At 42.2% G+C, this 23,319-nt stretch overlaps 1 protein-coding gene across 2 annotated transcripts in view; it reads right to left on the reverse strand.

The window, feature by feature from the left end:
• Window positions 1–269: 269 nt before the first annotated feature.
• The window catches only part of LOC142765646 (uncharacterized), a 28,562-nt gene continuing 5,512 nt past the window's right edge, over window positions 270–23,319 (reverse strand). Inside the window, exons 2-8 of one of the 2 annotated variants that reach the window (XM_075866986.1) lie at window positions 18,178–18,314; window positions 18,069–18,118; window positions 17,340–17,420; window positions 15,789–15,821; window positions 7,008–7,031; window positions 1,363–1,395; window positions 272–537 (exon numbers count right to left, since the gene is read on the reverse strand). In XM_075866986.1, coding sequence (XP_075723101.1) covers window positions 365–537; window positions 1,363–1,395; window positions 7,008–7,031; window positions 15,789–15,821; window positions 17,340–17,420; window positions 18,069–18,118; window positions 18,178–18,314 — 531 coding nt within the window. In that variant the 3' untranslated portion in view covers window positions 272–364. Of the gene's footprint in view, window positions 538–1,362; window positions 1,396–7,007; window positions 7,032–15,788; window positions 15,822–17,339; window positions 17,421–18,068; window positions 18,119–18,177; window positions 18,315–23,319 lie in introns of both variants that reach the window. The other variant, XM_075866987.1, reaches the window with a different exon arrangement.

Below are 23,319 nucleotides of genomic sequence, written 5' to 3' on the forward strand. Positions count from 1 at the left end.
GTTTATGTGTTCTTGAAAAGTGTGTTCACAAGGCTGTTGGAAAGAGAGCGCACGCATTCTACCTAAGTAAGCCATTAAATACGGATATTTCAACCACATGACGTTTTTGTCAAGACCTCTATATTGAACATCTATTTTAAGATCTCTGCCACTTGGCCATGTTTGTAAGAAAATGGTGATGAAAGCGCGATCAGAACACAATTTTCGTAACGGTTGTGCTTTTGTCACTCCCAGCATCTGTTTGCTATTGAAGCTCTTCTTCGTGGTAGTATAAAAATTTCAACCTTCTTTTAATTTCCTGACTCACATTTTATTGTAAATACCCATGAGATAAAATGTGGCAGCTGTTATCATGAGAATGATGTTAGAAACCAACAGTGATAGTAAATGGATGCTTTTCAGCTTCGGTCTTTTTACAGGCCTTTTGATATATTCTGTAATTTGGTGCTGTCATTACCACTGTTCTGTATTTTTTTCTGCAGTCATTCGGCACATGTCCTCTTTTCGTGTCGTCAAACACCATTCTGTAATCAACACCTGAAAATATAACAAAGTAGTGCTCGCTCAAAGTAAACATCTCGTTATTCGAAAGTCAATAGGAAGAATGCTAAATAAACTGTGCGAGTTATGCTTGGAATCGAAAACACGTAATGAATCTCTCGACAGGGAACAATGCACGTTTCTAGCTCCATGTAACATTGTTCTGGAGCGACTAGCCTAGCTATATTATAAAACAATGAACCTAACTTTAATGCTAAAGGTAAAGATACGTTTTTACATCCTATCAGAATAGTATTAGTGTTATGAAGAATTTTCGCGGAAATTCTTGAATTTCTAAACATTTTCATGCCCACTCGAAGAGAAAAATTTTCGTTCAGCTCTCCGTAATGTGGCATAATCAGGGCTATGAAGAAATAAATGTAATACATTGACAAAGCCTGTTTCTATGATTAGAATACTACGCTCCAAGGAGAATGTCTAAACGGCTAAACTAAGCACTCATATTTTCTTCATTCACTATCATTGTTATATTCAACTTCTGCATCTTTTGCCACAAAATCAAGCCCCTTACTAAATATTAGGGATATTCAATAATAATAGCCTGAAAATGGCAACAGATTATGAAGTTATTCATGCGCTTCATATTTAGTAAACTCTGTCATAGCGGTGGTTTATTAGTGAGCACTTTAAATTCTCCTATAGAGGAAAATATAGGTAAGTGCAAGTTTTCATAAATGGCTATTTTTAGTCGCTTCTTTAAACACTTTGGGGTAATCAATATACCGACTACAAAAAAGCCTGCAACTACGACTAAACTACGACTATTATGATATTTAGTGGTATCTGAAAAGGTTTACTCACTTGTAAAAGCCAACTTAGTTTTCACTTTTGGCACTAAACGAAAAAGGAGAAAACAAACACATTTAAAGTTTGTGAAGAAACTGAATTTTTCTTATATTTACTTGTATTGTTAATGCTCGTACATTGCTTCCTAGTAGGAAGACAGCCTCAGAAAGCAAGCTACGCATTACGTACGCGCAGCCTTTGAAATGAATGAATTCGGTATTCTGCGTAGCCAAGGAAGTACACTTATTAACTTTAGAATACCAGCACGACCGAATATGCAAGACAGAATTACTGATTTTCAATAATATACATTGAAACAAAAACGTCTGCAATGAATGCTTGGGAAAGTTAGACATACTTTTAAAAAATTTGAACTGTGCAAAAATATTATTTATTTTCTCTCACAAGCCGTTTTCATCACTTAATTTCATGTGATCATCGTTCCGGTGCTTAATTTTGAGGCACAAAAGACCGTCATTCGGAAGTAACAAAACAACCACGACTTCAGTATGGTTAGGTTGTTGTGCTTGGTTGTTCTGTCTGTTCGCGCTGTTAAAACATTTTATCTATGTAATATACAGCATTATAATAAATATTTAAGAACAAAGCAATGAAATACACAATCCCCTAATTCTGTATTGTTCATGCCAGCACAGTTTAAACCCACTCTTCAGAATACTTTGGTCTCTGTTGTGTATACATATATGCGGACGTTTAAGGTTTCCTTTATGGGAAGTTTAAACAAAGTGGCACACTTTCAGAAGAGCCACAATGATTGTTCAAAGTATGTCAAGTAATCCCACCATTATCAACACGTTAGAGTGGTTGTTCTGATTTGCTCATATATGACATGAGAATACCGTCTTTTTTTCATTAGGCTCTCGCTCTGAATGAAAGATTGTTAGTAAACAATAATATGCGTCAAGGCTGCTATTATCTTGGTATATCTGTCCGTACAAGCGCACGAATAAACAAAAAGGAAGAGAGGAGAAGCGCTTTCAAGTTGTTGGGATAGTTGTATCCAACTAGCCCAACTTTCAATTCTGTTGCTATCGAACTAGCCCAACTTTCGATTCGGTTACAATCAACTAGCCCAACTTTCTATTCGGTTGCTATCCAACTAGCCCAACTTTCGATTTGGTTGTTATTCAACTAGCCCAACTTTCGATTCTGTTGCTATTAGTTTTATTAATCGGTTGGTATTAACTTCATACGTAATAACTGTTAGACTGTTCACCGATAAAATATAATTTAGATTGACAGGTTACATTTTGTTTCTTTTTGTTTTTTTCCCTAAGTAAAAAATTACCACATAATTAATGTTAGGTGTTTAGGGCAATACTATGCGTCTAACGTCCTTACGGATGTGCTGTTGGCTCACTGGTTTTGCATAAAACAAATTATGATGCAGTGGGCACTTTGCAACTACCTGTGCAGAATAAATTTTTTTCGATTTGTAACGACTTTCGACTATCACAATTAGATCAGCATCCCACACGTGTCACCTCGACTACATCATCACTTCTAGATCTCGTGTTGACGTCATCTCGAGATCTTGTGACCCCGATAACACTGCTGCCTTGGTTAAGTGATCACGAAGTAATTCATTTTTTTCTATCGTTTCCACGCTTGCGCTCATCCAACTGTTTTAAAATGATCAGAGATTATAACAGAGCTGACTTTAACACCATAAATACTAAATTATGCTCTTTCTTAGATACTTTTTCCCCTGCAAGTTTTGAACGCACTTCAGAAGATATCTGGAACCTATTTAGAAGTAAACTTTTGGAACTAACAAATAAATACATTCTGGTCAGAAAAGTGTACTGCAATACTAATTTTCCCTGGTACAACCGACACTTAAATAGACTGATTGATTGGTATGTGGGGTTTAACGTCCCAAAACCACTATATGATTATGAGAGACGCCGTAGTGGAGGGCTCCGGAAATTTGGACCACCCTTAAATAGACTCTCTAACCGCAAGAAAAGACTGTTTAGAGCTGCGAGGACATCCCAGTCTTCGGCTCGATGGCTAGCTTACAAATCTGCAGCTGCTACCTACTTAAGTGAACTCAAAGTAGCTAAATTTACCTTTTTTAACAGAACCTTACTATCAGTGCTGCAAAAAAAAATCCCAAACAATTTTGGAACATTGTATGAGGTAACAAGCATAGAAACTTGTCTTTAATATCCCAAGGTAATGTAATTCCGGATCATCAGTGTGCATGTTTACTTAACCGTACTTTTGCTGAAACTTTCTCTAAACCATCCAGTAGTAAAGACATACTTTCTGCAAAGCCGTTTAATTTTCCCTCAATGGACATCATTGTCATTAGCGCGGAAGGAATGCGGTCGATCATCAATAAACTAAAGATTTCATCTTCATGCGGCTGCGATGGTATAACCACAAAATTTTTAAAAAACACGGCAGAGTATTCTTCTCTAATCCTTGAACGAACATTCACAATGTCTCTTCTTACGGCAGTGCTTCCTAACGACTGGTTAATTAAAAGGGTGGTACCTTTACATAAGTCCGGAACAACCCACGATCCAGGTAACTTTCGTCCCATCGCTCTTACATCAGTATCATGTAAAATTTTAGAACATGTCATTTAATCTCACCTTATAAATTTCTTCAAGACAATGATTTCTTTACACCCACTCAGCATGGCTTCCGAAAACAGTATTCGTGTGAAAAACAGCTTCTACTTTTTACTAATGACTTACACATATCCCTTGACTCTGGAACAATAACTGACTGCATCTTTCTAGATTTCAGCAAAGCCTTTGATAATGTAACACACTCCCTACTACTACATAAACTAAGCCTATTAAACATTGATTCATATGTGCTCGCTTGGATCCGTAGCTTTCTTACTAACCGGTCCCAATGCGTATCGGCTAATAATTTCGACTCGTCTACTACACCAGTTCGCTCCGGAGTGCCACAGGGGTCTGTCCTTGGGCCATTGCTGTTCCTAATTTACATTAACGGCTTGCCTAACAATATTTCTCAACAATGCGCCTATTCGCGGATGATTGTGTAATTTATCGACAAATATCTAATAATAATGACATCACTACCTTCCGAACAGATTTGACTAACGTGCTTAACTGGTGTAAATTATGGCAAATGGAATTAAATGTTTCGAAGTGCAAGTCCATGCGCATATCACGTAATACTTCCACATGTCCAAAATTTCCTTAACAGCACCGTACTCGATCCCGTCACTTCTTATAAATACCTTGGTGTCCATAATACTAACAACTTATCTTGGAAACATCATATCAACTCTGTCACATGTAAGGCAAACCGGGTTCTAGGATTGATGCGAAGAAACTTTTACATGGCCCTTGTTGATTTAAAAAAGCTTCTTTACATTACGTACGTTCGTCCGCATTAGGAATACGCGTCATCGATATGGGACCCTGGTAATATCACTTTAGTTGATGAACTTGAGAGAAATCAGAATCGCGCTGTTAGATTCATATTATAGGATTATCGCCGTACCGCTAGCGTAACTAACATGAAATCAATTATTATCATTCCTTTACTCGCTACACGCCGGAAGATATCCCGTCTCGTACTCTTCCACAAAATTTACAACAACTTCCTTCTGCGTTCACTTTTAATAACCTCACCGTCATACATTTCAACTCGTACTGACCATGCGCAGAAAGTTGCTGTTCCTCGCTTCAAGACATCAACATATTCCCACTCATTCCTGCCTAAAACTTGCAACGATTGGAACTACCCCCCCCCCCCCCCACAATAAATTGCATCCATCACCTCGCCTTGCAGTTTTAAAACATCGCTCGATAACATACTTTGTGTTGGAAATGTAAACGTTTGATTTTGTTGTTAGTTTTCTTGTATAATCTACTGGCTGTATAACATAGTTGAAGTTGATAATAGTTGCTTTTCAGTGTTTAATATTGTTCTAGTGTTTTGTCTATGTATTCTTTTCTTTAACATTGTTCGTCAGTGCCCGCTCCCCTCTGCAATGCTGTAAAGCCTTGAGGGTACAATAAATAAATAAATAAATAAATAAATAAATAAATAAATAAATAAATAAGTGAGATCAACAGAGCTCTAAACTCGATAATCTGTACCCACGTATACGTTACTTTTCTCGCGGCATGGCTGAGGAGCGAAGCCAGCCTGAACAGCCCGTTCAAACTGTTCATTCAAGATATGTACATGTGCATGCACACACACACATACACATTTTTAGTCGCATATGTTTTATATAATGAGTTGTGCACACTTGCGTAAAATGCCAAAAGTAACAACATAGATGTTAGCAACACCAGAAGCGGCTAGCTGATACGAGGCGCTGGTGCTCGCGAGGGTGGTAACCCTGGACACTGCTTTATAAATAACTTCAGCAAATGGCGCTTAGCTATAATTGACGTTAAACGGATGCAGTGCCTGTATCATTGGAGCACAACTGTAAGGCTAATAAAAATAGATTGGCAGCACTGCAACAACAGTTAAAGTTTCCCCAATATTATACCTTCATAAGATCTTTTTCCAAAACGGTTTCAAAACCTCGCATGGCTCTCTGGTAGAATACTTTATTGCGACACATAATGCTTGAAATTTATTCCTGCTGGGGCCCAGACATTTATTTTCGGCATCGGTCGGGTCAACATTGCCAATCTCCGTCTTTATACACGCTCTCGCATTTACATTACCAAAGTCGGTTTTCACCATTGCTGGATAGATATAAACTGTCAATCACTTGTGCGGTGTACCCGCATACCGAGGCCGGTGGTACACGGGTATGTGCCATGTGCGTAAAGGAAACGTATTACAAAGTGTGGTATAGGATTTTGAAGCCATGTATATTGTGAACAGGTCATCGTATTCGTAAAAGTCTCTTACCTTACCATACTAAATATAGTCTATCCGAAGTTAAGAAGATCACCACAGTAGCCGGACGAAGGCGCCTAGACAGACAGACAGACAGGCAGACAGACAGACAGACAGACAGATAGACAGACAGACAGACAGACCGATATATATATACATATATATATATATATATATATATATATATATATATATATATATATATATATATATATATATATATATATATATATATATATATATATATATATATAGATAGATAGATAGATAGATAGATAGATAGATAGATAGATAGATAGATACACATTGTCGTAGTGCCTGTACTTCTCTAAATAATTCTTCACAATTAACATGTTAAGTAATTACAGCTGAATGAATGCATTGAATTGGTCTTCCTAATATTTTTGTTATCAAACACAAAGGTTACCAGTACGTTATGTTGGACTAGTTAGTACATATTAGGCTGAAATACGTGGCACAAGGTTGCCAAAGAGAAGAATGAGAAGAGACAGAAAGAACGCCAGCCTCTTTTTGTCTGTTCTTGTTCTTCTCTTTGGCAACCTTGCGCTGCGTATTTCAGCCGAACACATTGGTAACATTGTAAAAATGCCTTTGGCAAAAATATTCAGCCCTTTTTGTTCAGTTCTTTCTCTAGGAGGAAAAATATCGGTAACCTTATGAAATTTATTAAGGTAACTATATGGATCCTTTCTTAAGAGCCGGGGGTGTAAACTGTATACAGAGTGTTCACCGACAAAGAGTCCTTTAGGTCGATTGCTTACCTTTTTTCTTCTTCTTCTTGTTCTCTAAAGTAAAGAAATATAAGATTCACAGTTTGGTCACTAGAGAGACGCAAAAAATGCTTTAGCAATAACTTAATTATCACACGAGAAATGACAAGCAGTGCACTACTGTGAGCACGCCGATTAAGCATAAATCATAACGCTCTAAACGTACGCATAGAACAAGCGTGGACTAATAATAGTCATAGTTGTTACGTGTTTGTTTTTAAGAAGCGCTTTGCTAATATCAATTGAGAAGCTCCTTATGCTGTGGGTCGTGCATTCACGTTGTAGGTAGTAGTCGTAGTAGTAGTAGTAGTAGTAGTAGTAGTAGTAGTAGTAGTAGTAGTAGTAGTAGTAGTGGTAGTAGTAGTAGTAGTAGTAGTAGTAGTAGTAGTAGTAGTAGCAGTAGTACGTAGCCACCTCTCGTTGATACCTTGAAATGTCCTCTGGGTAGATGTACACGTAATGATCAATATCTGATGAAAAGATGCGAGATGGCGGTACTTGGAGTGCTCACTAGATAGGCGAACGGCCCCGCCGCGGTGGACTAGTGGCTAAGGTACTCGGCTGCTGACCCGCACGTTTCGGAATTGAATCCCGGCTGCGGCAGCTGCATTTGCAATGGAGGCGGCAATGTTGTAGGTCCGTCTGATCAGATTTGGGTGCACATTAAAGAGCCCCAGGCGGTCGAAATTTCCACTACGGCGTCTCCACTACAGCGTCTCCACTACGGCGTCTCTCCACTACGGCGTCTCTTATCATCATGTCATGCTTTTGGGACGTTAAACCCCATAAATCAATCACTCAGATAGGAGAACGGACAGATGACAGCCGGATAGGCGCACAGACTGACAGACAGATAGACAGATGCGTGGACGAACGGACGGATGGATGGATGGACGCACCGACAGACTGACTAGTTCACGGAGGACTGACAGAGAGATGCACGGAAGGATGGCTGGACAGACAGACAGAGGCACGAACGGGTGAACAGACGCGTGCGCGGACCGACTGACAGACAGACAGACAGACGGGCGCATGGACACCACGCATAGATGGATGAACGCATGGACAGACGCACGAATGAACTGACGGACAGACAGAGAGACGCATGGACGGATGGACGCATGGATTGGCGCCCAGATGAACGGACGCATGGATTGTTGGAAGTAGGAATGGACGGACGGATGGAAGCACTGATGAACGCATGAACGGACTGATGGACGCTTCGCCCCACTCATCATCATTCATTCAGTGGATATGCTGTAATTTTTTTCCTTTCAGAGGTAAAGCTCCTTAAGCCATCCGTCGCACGTAAGCAATGTATGTAGCATTACTAGTAGTCGTCGTCGTCGTCATTTGGGCTGAGAGAGAGAGAGAGAGAGAAGAAACTATTGAAGTGTCCCTGCTGGGATCAAAGGTGGCGGTGGGCCGGGAGAAGGGCCCCTGTGTAACCCCTTCCCTCAGGCGGCGGCCAGGCCTTGAATCCTGGCGGCGTCTTCGGCCAGCCGGACAGCCCAGAGCTGGTCCTCCAGGCACGTGCTGAGCAGCAAAGCCTCCTACTGCTCGGCCGTGGTGATTGTGAATGTAGGGTTCGTGCTGTGTTTAATTGAGTGAGTAGCTGTGGGGCAGGCCCATATAATATGGTCGAGTTGGGCATTAGGTGCACGGCACACTTTTCATTGGGTCGTGTGAACAGCGGGATAAATACGGCTGTACAGTGGCGGACAGGGGAAAGTGCGTGTCTGCAATAGACGCCAGGTAGTGAACTGCTGCTTGCTAAGGCACTTGTCTGGTGGTGGGTATTTGAATGTGGCCTTGAGGTAATACATTAAGATTTCTCCAAAGGTAACCATTCTGTCCCTCTCATTGTCGCGAAACGAGGAAACCATCATCTCTCGCTCAGCCGGGTCAGGTCGCGAGGGGTGGTGCTCTGTTGGATGACGCTACCGGTGGACGAGAGCTCGGGTGGTGTCATGAGCATGTTCGTTCCCCGCGACGCGAGCCCCGAACCCAGAGTCCAGATGATCTCAACGTGGTGATGACGTAATAGAGGTGTACTTGTGAGAATTCAGAGCGCCGGTTGGGAGATCAAACTTTGGTAAAGTTGCGGATGGTAGTCTTGGAGTCGCTGATGATGCAGGATGCTTGGGATAAAGTGTAGGCGAGAGCAATAGCTGCTTCTTCGCCTTCTTCGGGTTTGTTTGCGCGAATGGTGCTAGTTGCGGTAATTATGTACTGTGGCCCGGTGGCGACAGAGAGGGCCACGGCCCGATGCTTAGGATATTCCGCTGCGTCTACATACGCCAGGTGCGTAGCTTTCGCGTAGCGCTTACGTAGTTGCTTGGCGCGGTCTACTCGTCGTTACGCGTTATATTCAGGGTGCATATTGCGTGGCATGGGGGGAATAACGAAAGTGTCGCGAATGTCCGAAATAATTGGGAGTTTCTGGCCAAACTGGGAGACGCAAGGTATGCCAAAAGCGCACATGAGATGACGTCCTGTAGGAGTTTCTCCTAATCGTTCGTAGTGCGATATATATTTGGCTTCAATGAATTCGTCTATAGTATTGTGAAGTCCTAGGTCATTGAGTTTCGCATTGGGCGAAGACATGGGGAGATGCAGCGTGCACTTGTAGCAGCGCCTGATCACTATGTGTAGTTTTTTTTTCTCGGCGAGCGTAAGTTTCATAAATGGAGCAACGTAAAGGATTCTGCTTACGGAGAAGGTGGTCACCAGTCATATGAGATCGGCCTCTTTCATGCCGTGCTGTTTATTGGCGATGCGGGAGATGAGCCTAGAAGTCTGATAGACATGATGGTGTAGTAGATGCATTGTTTCCGAATTGCCGCCGTTCTGGTGAATGCGGAAGTGCAATACGCGAATGGTAGGGACTGTTCGTACAGGGTGATGTTGCACATGCAGATTTATCGTGGGAAGGTCTTTGTTGTAGGCAGATCTAGGTCGATAGACGAGTAACTCTGAATTTTGGGGCGAGTAGGACAATCCTCGTTGTTCAGCGTAAGTTGTGATTGTATCAATCGCCAGGTGAAGTGCATCTTGTATCTCTCCGTCGCTACCTCTGGCAATCCACAAAGTGATCTCGTCCGCGTATATGCTGTGGTGGATGTGGGGGATATCTTCTAGAAGTGGCGCAAGGTGAAGCATGGCCAGGTTGAAAAGGAATGGAGAGAAGACTGACCCCTGTGGTGTCTCTTTCTTTCCGAGAGTGATGGAAGGTGCAGGCAAACCGTTGACCGAGAGTGTGACTGCCCTGTCCGTTAAAAAGTTGTGGATGTAGTGGTAGGAACGGGCGCCAACGTTGAGTGTGGCGAGGGCGTCAAGGATCTATGAATGTAGCACATTGTCAAATGCCTTGGTAAGGTCTAGCCCCAGAAGAGCACGTGTCTCATACCTATAGCCGTCTTCACCGTCGATAATGTGACTCTTAAAATGGTCTGAAATCATTACCTTTCGCCATAACCAAACGTCAGTTGTGCACACAATTCCAAAATTCGTGCCAGCGAAACTGACACAGGAAGCGCAGGTCAGTTACTTTGAACCAACACCAAGAGCGCCAAGGTCGATTTTGCCACCAGGGTCCATGGGATTGTCCACTCTTTAGTTTTTTTGTCTCTGTGATCTATTGATTGAGGTAACCTGTGAAAGTTTAAGCCTTTGCTTACACTCAGTCACTTTGATCTGGGGACAGCGTTCATACTTGTGAAAATTGTCGATCAAAAAGCAAATAATACGCGTATTTGAGGTGCAGCATCAATACATAAGTAATAGGTAGTTGGTTTCTTTGTTTATAAATTGCAGAGATGCACAATTTTGAAAGAATGCTATGTTTATTTCACTGGAGAGCACAGCGATCGGGAGAGCCAAAAAAAAAACCCCGACGAAAAGCGCTCATCTTAGACGCCATGGGCGTCAGCTCCTGTTTCATGGCAGTACTGCCAGATGGCATCCATATCTCATGCAGCGCCTCCTCTAATTCATCATCATCATCATCATCATCATCTCAAGCCTGACTAGGTCCACTGCAGGACAAATGCCTCTCCTATGTTCTGTCAGTCAACTGGGTCCTGTGCTTGCTACTGACATTTTTACACCCGCAAACTTCTCAATCTCCTCTGCCCACCTACATTAAAGTGGTGTACTCCTCCTTCTCATCTGCCCACCTAACCTTCTGTCTCTTTTTAACCCACTTGCCTTCTCTGGCAATCCAGTCAGTTACCCTCAATGACCAGCGGTTATCCTGTCTACTCGCTACATTCCCGGCCCCTGTCCTTTTCCTCTTCTTGATTTCAACAATGATATCCTTCACCCCGGTTTGTTCCCAGATCCACTCTGCTCTCTTCTTGTCTCTTAAGGTTACACCTTCCATTTTACTTACCGTTGCTCACTGCGTCGTCCTCAATTTAAGCTTAACCCGCTTTGTTGGTTTTCAGGTTTCAGCTCCATAGCTAAGTACCAGCAAGATTCAGCTGTTATATACCTTCCTCTTGAGGGTTAGTGGCAATCTACCTGTCATCATTTAAGAGTGCTTGCCAAATGTGCTTCACCCTATTTTTATTCTCCAAGTTACTTCAGTCTCCTGGTTTACCTCTTTGTTTATTACCTGTCCTAAGTAGACATAGTCTTTTACAACTTCAAGTGCCCTCTTACCTATCTCGAAGCACTTTTCACTTTCGAGATCGTTGTAAATCACTTTCGTTCGCTGCAGATTATTTTAAGAACTACCTTTCTGCTCTCTTTGTCTAACTCCGTAGCCATGAGTTGCAATTCGTCCCCTGAGTTACTCAGCAATGCAATGTCATCGGCGTAGCGCAGATTATCAAGCTACTCTCCAATAACTCCTATCCCTAACTCTTCCCAATCTAGGCCTCTGAAAACCTCCTGTAAGCACGCGGTAAGTAGCATTGGAAGATGGTATCCCCCTGACGTATGCTTTTTTTGATTGGTATTTTGTTGCTTTCTTTGTGGAGCACAATGGTGGCAGTAGATTCCCGGTGGATTTATTCCAGAATGTTAATGTATGCTACGTCAAAGCCCTGATTCCGCAGCGTCCGCATGACTGCTGATATTTCTACTAAATCAAACGCCTTCTCATAATCTATGAAGGCTGGAAAGGAAAACTACTGATTGGCGAAGAAACCAGACCGAATGCCGTTTCTCGTTTTCAACTTCTTCTTCTTCTTTCTTGCAGTACTAGCCTGCACACGTTTATTCCTTTTCTTTTCCAACATACCCCTCGCCCCCCAGTCGCGTCGCTCAATTCCAGTTTGTACAATCTCTGCACTGGTTTTCTGAAAAACTTCCCGTCTTGAGCTTTCACTCAACAAGGATAGACTGTTTGGAAAGAGCGTGTGCAAGCTACAGTTCGACATCCTTCGCGAATACTTCCAGCTGAACATATCGGACCCAAAACATTTCATACTTGCTTAGCTCCCGTGCCAAAATTGTTTTTCTGAGCAAAGTTTGAAGTCTATTGCATCAATTCACAAAGCGAAAGACCCAGGCGGTGACACGCAGGAGCTTCTGCAGGTCTTTATGCTTCCTTATATCGATCACCGGGTGTAAGTATCTGGACGACACTTGAAGAAATACATGTTGCGTCTCAATCTCTGCCTCTTCGTTTATCAGTTTGTACTGGTTAGGTTCTGGTGGCCAGCCTGATTTTTGCTGGGGCAACCATTCAGGTCCATACCACCAATAGTGACATGCACGTAGAGTTCTTTTCGGTATACCTCTAGTCAGTACATCCACCGGGTTGTCTTCGCCAGGGCAGTAGCGCCATAACGCTGTTTCCGTAACTTGCGTTATTTCAGTCACTCTGTGCTTTACAAACTGACTCCACTTGCTATGGTTTCCGCGGATTCAGCTCAGTGTTATCATGGAGTCAGTCCACATGACGCAATGGAAATGCTTGAAAGCCCACGAGAAGCAAATGTAATTTAGCAATCTGGCTCCCACTACCATGGCCATAAGCTCGAGCTTTGAAAGCATTATGTCTTAATAGGTGCCACTCTTGACTTCGCTACTATCAGAGAGGTAGCGGAGTTTCCACCTTCATCAAATGCTCTCAAATAGGCACATGCTCCATAAGCCTTCAGGCTGGCGTCGACTAATATATGCAGTTTAGCCTCTTTAAGTGCTCCATGCAGTCCGTCTCTCACGCAACGCGGAATCTTTATGTGGCCGAGCTGTATTACATCTGCACACCAGGCTGCTCACTGCGTGTTGATCTTCGCGGGCAGTTCGTTATCCCAGAAATGGCCTAAAACTCGAAGGCGTTCAAGCAAAAGTTTCGCAGTTTCGCAGTGATTGTGAAAGGCGATAGAATACCAAGTGGGTCATAAATTTGGGAAGCAACCTTCAGTAGGGTACGTTTCGTGTCGAGCTGGCTAGCCACTAAATACTGGGCTACGGACTTGGAAGAAAATTTGAAGTAATCATTTTCTATATCCCATTGCATTCCCAAGACTGCGGCTGCTTCTCCGGATGCTCCTTCTACTTGCTCATCCTGGTTGTCAAAAATGTTCTGCAGCTGATGCTCATTGGTCTTCCACTTGCTGAGCTTCATGCCAGCATCTTTCATAATTTCTTCGACTACTCATAGATGCGCCGATCTTCACGGAATCTCAAGGTCCCTGGTTCGTTCCCGGGTTTCGGCACTACGTTGTAAAGGAAAACTGCCGATCGGCGAAGAAACCAGACCATATGTCGTTTCTCGTTTTCAACTTCTTCTTCTTCTTTCTTGCAGTACTAGCCTGCACAAGTTTATTCCTTTTCTTTTCCAACAAAGGCTATGTATAGTGGTTGGTGTGATGGTTAAGGACGTTCGTCACTGTGTTTGTTGATAGCGGACGAAAAAGGATTAACATCAACAATGGATGCGAACAAAAGAAGCGTTATATTATACACTAGAGAACGAAGTGGCAGGTGAAAATAAAACTAAATGTCCAACCCTACACGCCACGCGTCACGCAACATGTACGAGAGTCAGACCTCTAGCATGCGGAGAGCTCGCGGCTACGCTTACTCCGAGTCCAGCGCGTAGAGTTCTCAGTTCGCAAGAGAAAAACGCTGCCTCACAGTTTGGGTCCCCGTCGTCCCGACATGATGCGATCGTCGACGTGCGCGAGGGCAAAGGTGGCACGGCTGGAGCGGCTGGAACGGCTTACGGCACACGGATGCGCTACCGTGTGCAGCGCCGTTTAGTCAGACGTCGCGGCCAGCAGTCAGGGTCGCAACTGCTGAGGTTCAGGGTCAGGCCCCGGCTCACGAGGACCACACCCGGTAGGCCTCGCCACGAACCTGCTCCCGGCCACTGCACCCAGGCAGGAGCCGTTCAGCAGGCCCCGTCCTTGCACCTTGTACCGGCCGGTGGACTCGACCCCGAGCGAACACGCCGGAGCTCGACCTGGCCGACACGTACGGGTCCCACGTCCGGCTCAGGAACGCTCCCAGGAACTCGTCCTCTCGAGCGGCGCACTCCTTCGTCTGCCTTCGTGGCCTCCACGCTCGAGCTCCCTTTCGCACGTTCCTTCTTCTCCTCTTCTTTTTCCTTTCTTGTTATCGCCTTCGTGCCACCTGCCCTCCGCTCGTCTTCTTCAGTTTCGGTTTGGCGTCCCTCGGCGCTTTTAAGTCCTTTTTGCCACAAATCGTACCTAAGCACAGCACTTTTGTGTCCTTTCCTTACAGTTGGTTGTAGTCTGAGCATTTCTATATTACCTGATTGATAGTATGAATATGGCCTATCGTGGAGCAGCCTGTTCGAAATCCTGCTTGTTGTTTGGTTGATTGAATTTATTGTTGTCCTAATTCTGTTATCGATTACCTTTCTAAATAGCTTGTGTACGATGGAGAGCAAGATGATCGGCCTGTAATCCTTGTGGTTCTTGTCATCTCCTTTTCTATGTATTATGATTATGTATCTTATGTATTCTTATGTATTCTAATTTTTTAATACCAGCTATATGCGGCCAATCCTATATAGAGGAGGCGTTGTATGAGGCGTGGTGATTGTTTGCGCATGACACGAGGAATTATGCTGTACTAGCGGAAGAACACTATCGTTTTCAGACAATATTTGCAATGGATCACGAAGATCAGTGGCCATTTTCTATCTATCTATCTATCTATCTATCTATCTATCTATCTATCTATCTATCTATCTATCTATCTATCTATCTATCTATCTATCTATCTATCTATCTATCTATCTATCTATCTATCTATCTATCTATCTATCTATCTATGTGGCTTTTTCTGTGGTTCTTTATGTTTCGCTCTCCGTATTTTTCAGTTTTATCTCTTGTTTCTTATTCTGTCTTTTCCTTGTTTCACGTGGTTCTCATAAGTGTCTGTTCTCCTAGTAGACTCATACTGCCGGGTGCTTTGAACACTAACTTTGGGACCATTGGTACGTGGTTTCGCCAAGCCATTTAATTTACTTTTCCAGTTTGTTCTACTCCTTTTTCTGGTATGAATTTCTTCTAGCTTTTACTCAAAAAAATTTGCCGTAACAATCGCTTCCTAAACATCCACGTGACACCACAGCTTGGTCCTACTGTTTAAGCTTCCCACCTGAGGGAATTTCAATCGAGTAAAACCTAGCTCTGATGCGAAATTTTAATAAATGGCGATATTTTCTTGGCTTTTTTTCTCAACAATTTGGCATGACCAACAACTTATCGTCTACGAAAAAAAATCAATAGCCAGAATGGCGATATATACAAATTACGGTGATATTTCACAAGTTCTACTCACTTTTCTCAGTTGACGGGTCTTTCGTTTCTTCCGCTAAATGAAAAATACGATTTCAAACTATGCAATGAGTACACTAATATGTTTGCAGTTTGCAACAGAATGATATATTCATTGTTTGAATAATGTATTATTCTTTCCAGCCGCTGGAGATATCTAGTATGACAACAGCGGGGAAAAGAATATGCGCGTCACGTGTGGCACTTGAAACCAGAGTTATTCAATCATACCAATAGTGATCTCCGTTTAGGCTCGATATATCGAAATCCGAACACGCCATTGACCGAATGAAGAACCCACCATTGAAGTGGGCAGATATTCACGCATACTGATGATCAGCACACCAACTATAAGATGCAATTAGTGTTTTTGTTGCCAATCCAAGATGATGCGACAGTCAGTTAATTCCCGCAAAATTGGCCAATAGCGTCTCCCAGTTTTCAACGCCATTTCGCAAATAGTATCATTGGATAATTCTTCTTGAAACAAATATATGCCACATATAAATGAACATGTACGGCCTACCTTTAAGCCGACAAGTTCAAACTTTATTTGACTGAATGTTCACTTTCAGAAGAACGATACTTTCCTCAAACATGGTTCATGGCGAAATTGTGCATAGTGTACGCATGGCAAACAAACATAACCAGTAGTACAGCATTTAAATGTGCTATGCCGCAAGTTTGAACAAATAAAAGCTAATATACCCTACTGCAACCTTCAATCCTCGAGAGACAGAAAGCATGGAGATTTACATCTTGTTTAAAGTCTATTGCGTTCCATTCAGCACTTCTAGACGTACTAAAAAGCTCCCGCAGCAATTCGATATGATAGGTATACAATGAAAACAAGGCAGCATTGAACATTGAATCAAACATTGCTAACCATTGTCATCATTCCAAAATTATCAGTTTTAACAGTAACTTACATAGAAAATGCATGAATCAATGAAGTTCCCCACACTTTCTACCTTATCACGAAATAGTAAAACGACACAAGACGCATGCTACTGTTTCTGTCAGCGTTTTATTTCCTATATTGATGTGTTCGTGCTGTATTTATACAATTCCTCATGGCATCTTATTTGACTACTCATTCCTGCCTCTTCTTTGACCCAAAGCCTTTCACGATTGCCTTGAAATCTGCCAACTTAACGTTTGTATGTCTAGGCTTCCTCCTAAAAAACACTAAGGAGGGCTGGTGCTGTCGTGAACACAGCACATCTTGTCTAAACATGGGCTCGAGCAGCAACTGTCCTCCCCTCCGCCTCCAAGGATTTTCCATTTCTTGAAACATGAGTTTCAGCAAGGAGCTCTGCTTATTGTAATCATAAGCAACAAAATTGAAGCCTCTGAGGGCATTTACAAAGCCAATTTTTTGGTGAACCAAAGAAAATTCGGTGGATATTTGAAATGTGAAGAAATGATTTTGGGTATACGAGAGAATTATTATACTGAATTGGGAGATTCCGACACCACCCCATTGACAACATTTTAGTAGTACCCCTAACTTTAAAATATAGAGCAGGAAACATGGAAGTGTTTTGATACTCACGAGTTACTATTCTCCAAAATTCATCCTTGAAAACCGCACACGTCCCGTTTTGATACTCCATGTAGCGTCGGAATACACCTTCTGTGCTAACCAGATCAAGAAAGTATCAATTTAGGCTAGAATGTTCTCAGTGCAAAATATAAAATACTTTCTACATTCTCGGTTGCGTATTGCGAGCGTAACGTATCAAATAAACATTAGGAAGCAAAGTATAAAATAGTCTCATTACTCTCACCTCGCTCACTCACCTCTTCATTCGCGGCGGCCTGAGGCACTCTCGACCTCATTTGCCACGTGCTACGCTACACGGGCCTTCAGCACCATCGAAATTGCGACAAAGTGGCTGAAGGCGACACCGAACTAAACGTGGTCGAAGGAACGAAGCTTAGACAAATCCCTGTACAACCAACCCATCATTTTCATGCTGGCCGAATAAATGCGCAGCAGCCTCTAGATACCTGGGCCCATTCGCCCTCTAATCTATTATTTGAAAAGTGTGTAACGTAAACCAGTTGCATAATCTATCTATCTATCTATCTATCTATCTATCTATCTATCTATCTATCTATCTATCTATCTATCTATCTATCTATCTATCTATCTATCTATCTATCTATCTATCTGTCTATCTGTCTGTCTGTCTGTCTGTCTGTCTGTCTGTCTGTCTGTCTGTCTGTCTGTCTGTCTGTCTGTCTGTCTGTCTGTCTGTAATCATAAAAATTCTACAACCTTGCAAAATGCTCTTCATGGAGTTGTTTCCCGCAAACGTCCAGTTCAATCTGAAAAAAAAAAACAATAACTTATTCTTGAGCAACATTAGGTGCGCCACGTGTTTTACTTGAATGAATTTGTAGTATCGAAATGTGTTATTATTTGCAAGCCATTTTCCGTCACGTCGGTAGGCTCTTGCCATTCGCAATTATAAAATGGAACAGTTGAATTGGCTGTCCATACTTTTTTGTATTTGGTCCAAAACTGCAAAATGAAAAAGAAATGATATATTTTTTTACCATTTTTACATAAATGTTTTACTGCATAAAACAATTTGGACTATTTGTGGTCCTGGGAAATTTATGACGATTCTAAATGGCTGTGCATACAAATGCGACAGTTCTATGATGTTTTTGAACCCAAAGTGCAAGAGTATAACAGTAGCATATAGGTCTATGTGGTAACAAACGTCATAAGATTAAAACTAGATCTAGTGCAACCCTGTTTCACGGAATCGCCACGGCGAGTAACATATTCCTACTCCATGCTAGGTGCGTCTTTTGTTAATTGATGTCATCAATCCACGTTAATAATCTCTACTTCGTCACCACCTTTCATTTGAAAATTTTTTCTAGAATAAATGAGAAAAAAAGGCAATCTGCCTATAGTTTTCACGTCAGTGGAATTTTGAACCACCTGCTATAGTAACAATATCACGTAAGTTCTTGTAGAGCTGCAAGCGTGGTCGATTTCTAAGTTGTATAAAATATACTGGCTGGTTACTTGGCAGGTCATATTCACAAGCAGCGCACACCGGGTTATGACACAAACACGAAATCCCAAAGCGGACGACACAGCACTTTTGTCGTAATGTTAGGGTTTTTGTGTTTGTGTCTTGACTCAGTGTGCGCTTCTCCATATCTACTCCGAGAAGTCTGCATTCCATGACTATGCTGGATGAAACAGACTTGACAGACAGTAGTGTTCTCATATACACGATGGGTTATCTGCGAAGCTGGCTACTTCTCTTATTACTGGTTGATTGGCCAGATCAACTGATCGTCTTCTGGTAACTTTCTCGCTTGAGCTACACCTTAAATCACTGCATTCACATTCCAGATATTTAAATATTAGAAGCCTGTCATGCCTTCACGATACGACCTGCCTGACCCACATCGCCTCGACTCGGGGGCCTTCTAAAAAATATTCCCCTAGAATTTCAACACACTCTGGCGCGGGTGAGCACTTATTGAAATGCTGTGGATACTTTTTGGTGCCATAGTGCTTCCTGCGGAAGGTACTGGGTGAGGACCCGCCTACTCAAACCTGATACGGCAGCCTATCCTAGTACTAACCTTGGCACTTGTTGAGTGGCCTCACCGAGATGGCAGTAACTAAAAGCTTGACCTTAGCTGAGGCCTACCAAGGTGCTGTTAACGTGAGTCATCTCTGAGCTGCTCGTTGTTTTCGTGAGTTCTGATCAGTCATTGTGCACACCACATCAGGCTATCTTGAAGGAAGGAGTCGAACATTTCTAGCGCAGATACGTGCTGGTGACTGTTCTAGCCGCATCAACTGTCCTTCTATTCAGGGCATTTTACGTTGCACACCACATCAATTAACTAATCAATGAACGACTACCCCCATATAGAAACAGAGCATGTCAGATTTTAATAACAAGAATGTACCGACAGGCCAAGGCGTGCCTGCGTTGTTTCCGGCATTTTGATTGTTCCGAAGTGTTTTTTCTCAGAACGCGAAAATGTTTTAGAAGCATGTAATACATGAATATATCAGGACTTTACAAACGGTGAGAACCGGTTGGGTTAGTTGAATTTCACATTCTAATAGCGACGTATTTCATACTGTTCTGCAGGAACAATGCGCGTTCATATATTTGTATCTATGTAGCCTCTACGTCTGGGTGCTCTCGCGATTGCCTGCTTAAATATGAATAGACCAAAATTAGCACTAGAGGGTAAAAGCGTTTGACAAATGATTTCGTGGACATGACAATAATAACAATAAAAATTATGTCGTGTGTGCCTTCCAACTCTTTCCTGTATTCAAGTGTTACACATACCCGCACACGATGGGCTAAGGTTTGTGGATAAGCACTACACGAGATTGAAAATTTATATGTACGCATGAGTGGTGAGAACAGGTTTTGTAATTTTGTATGTGAGCGCACTAAAAAAAAATTGGCGCCATATCTGCATGTGACCCCGCAAATGTCGTCGAAAGACGATAGTCTTGCATCTGGAAAGACTGAAGAAAACGTTTATTTGATGCTCTGCGCAAGAAAATCGGTGAATGGTATTCAAGAGGCGCTGTGTTAGAGCGCTTCGAGTGTGCAGCGGAGGCGAACGAGAGCATAAATTCACGTCACGCATGAGACATGAGCGCTATCTGGCAGTTAGCCTGGAAAACGAGACGCGCGCCGTGCGCGCTAGTCTCTTAAGTGATAAGGTGTAGAACGCAATGCGACGGGTAAGTGCCACCATCATGTCGTCTTAGCAAACCGTTCAAAACACTTGCCATTTCGTGCGAACGTTGCATGACCAGCGCAGTGTTATAAAGGCTGCGATCCTTAAAATCACTTATGTATTCGTTTTTTATAGTAAAAAATACACATACGTAATATTGATGTGTTGTTATGGCGCCTCAGATATGCGCAATAATTGCTTTTTAATTGACAATCACACTAGTATGAACGCTGAAATTTAGGCAATATAGGTGGGCGCTGCGGATGGGGTCGGCCGTTTGGAATATCGTTTGGTCACTTAGGTGCCATTTAGGGTACTGTGAAGGTCACCCCAGGTGGTCTAAATTTCCGGAGCCCTCCACTACGGCGTCTCTCATAATCATATAGTGGTTTTGGAACGTTAAACCCCACATATCAATCAATCAGGGTACTGTGAAGGATGAACGAACAGACAAATGACAGACCGACAGACATACAGAACAAAATTTTTGTGTCGAAGGTCCCCAGGAAAGGCTATCGTCTTCAAAAACTGATATGGGCAGCGTTGTCCCAAGAAAGGCAAAGAACAGATATCCCAGGGGAAAAAGAACCCAGGCTTTCCACGTGGCAGTCAAGTGTTCTACCAGATAGCTACGTCAAGTCTCGAAACTGCTTTGAGAAAAAAGACGCAAATGCAAGCGTAATGTTGGCGCAACGTCAAATGAGGTTTCAGTACTCTGTAGCCTATCAAATTTCAAAGTATCACATATGTGCTCCTCCACTGTTAAAAACACGAAGCTGTACTTATTAATTTTGGGGTAGTAATGGTTTGATACACACTTTACAACTCTGGTATTAAGTGAAAGTTAGTAATCATGACAGTAGTAACGGTTACAACATGAGCTGGTACTACTTGTCCCGTAACTGAATTTAGTAACTGTTACTACCTTAGCTGTAACTAACCATAGGAAGTGACTCCTAGAGGTTTCGAGAATGAAAGTAGTGAACGACACTACCATATTCCTTGTGCCGCATCATTACTTTATTGGTATTACTAGTCAAGTAATGTCTTAATACTATACAACTTTATTCGGGTAACGTTGTGTGGCGTGTGATAAACGCGAACAATGCACAGCCGTAATAAGTATACACTACGCTACAGCACTAAATAAACGACTCTCGTAGTACTTTTATTCAGCCATACCTATAAATATAATATGCCACATTTATTTGTTATAAAATTCTAAAAGAAAAGAAATCAATATTTACAGAGGCCGACACAAGGTCCCGAACTCATTAGCAGAGTCTCAGTGCCATGTAATGATACGCTTCGATAATATATAGGTGGTTAGAGGGTAATAATAGTTTCTGGGGTTTTATATACCAAAATCATGATATCATTACGGGACTCGCTGTTATGAGATTCATCCATCGATTCATTCATCCGTCTGGTTATTGTGATCCACCTGTCATGGTAGTTAGAATTATTTACTATGTTTCTTGATTGTATTCACAACACGTCCGTCACTTGCTTATAGTTCCTTGACTAGTACTTCTCAGTTTTCATAATATCAAAATGACGCTTACGTATTTCAGTTGTGCATTTTCAAATAAATGTTAATTTTATCTGTGGATATGAAATGCGTCAGTTTTCCGCTTAAGTGTATTACATCGAGATATTTTGTTCTATATAATAATATTTTTGTATTACTTATTATTTCAGATTATTTATAGTTCATGGCCGGTGTGCAAACAGGTAAACAGGTATTAACGCTGGAAAGAATCCAACGGCGGCAGTTACTGCCAATTTTATTCCGGTTACTGTGTACTAGTATAAGTAGTAAATAGGAAGGAAAAAGTTTGTAAGAGTTGCAGCTAGTAACTGTTTACTAACATAGAAAGTAAAGAGGCTGCTAAAGGTTATTAACAGTACAAGAAAGGCAGTAGCTGTTACAGTTACGACTTATTTGCTTGCTGTTGCTACCTTTTTACCAACTTCTTTTTAAGAGCGTACGCTACAGCCATCACGTCAGGCTAACGTCAGTTGCAGTGATGCGCCATCCACTGAATGTTTTCTGCGTAGCACTCTCAGGGCTACTATCCTCGAAAGGAATAGTGCTGCATACCAGTTTACCGCTGCTGCAGTAGTATCCATTTCGATAAAGGCATCGATACGCAACTGTCAACAAGTGATTATGTAGAACATATGCGACTGTTCATCGCATGTCTGAGCGTAGAGAATTTCTACATCTATTTATCCTCATTTAGCAGTGTTTCACTCAATATGAAATTTGAGCACAGTCATCTTCTTTCCGTATGCTTTACATGGCATTGATTCCCTAGGTATCTACCGAACCTTTTTGACAAAACATGCGATCAGATGAAATATACATGCTTAACCAGTAATATTGATGATGTAGAGAAGAAGATGAGTGCTACTCGGATAGGCAGGGGGTATCACTCAGTCTGTGAAGATGATGACGTTTGGTTGGCTGGGTACACAGACTAGTTCCGCCATTACCACTTGACTTGTCTTGACCGCTCTCTTGTTTTATGAAAGAGTGCCGCTCTAAAACGCCTCATTTTAATTGGTGGAGGTGCGGGGTAAAGCGAAATCCTGGAATTGCAAAACCATAAGTTGCCACCAGTTGCTACGATGTCCACGGACGACGATCAGCAGGCGGCCGCCTCGGCTCCAACTACGGCAGCTCCTGTCAGTCTCGGCTCCTTTAAGCAACGCGATCCGCCTGCCTTCTGTGAAACCGATGACAAGGACGTGAAAGACTGGCTCGACAAATACGACCG

The sequence above is a fragment of the Rhipicephalus microplus genome, chromosome 6, assembly GCF_043290135.1.
Source record: "Rhipicephalus microplus isolate Deutch F79 chromosome 6, USDA_Rmic, whole genome shotgun sequence".
Taxonomy (NCBI): domain Eukaryota; kingdom Metazoa; phylum Arthropoda; class Arachnida; order Ixodida; family Ixodidae; genus Rhipicephalus; species Rhipicephalus microplus.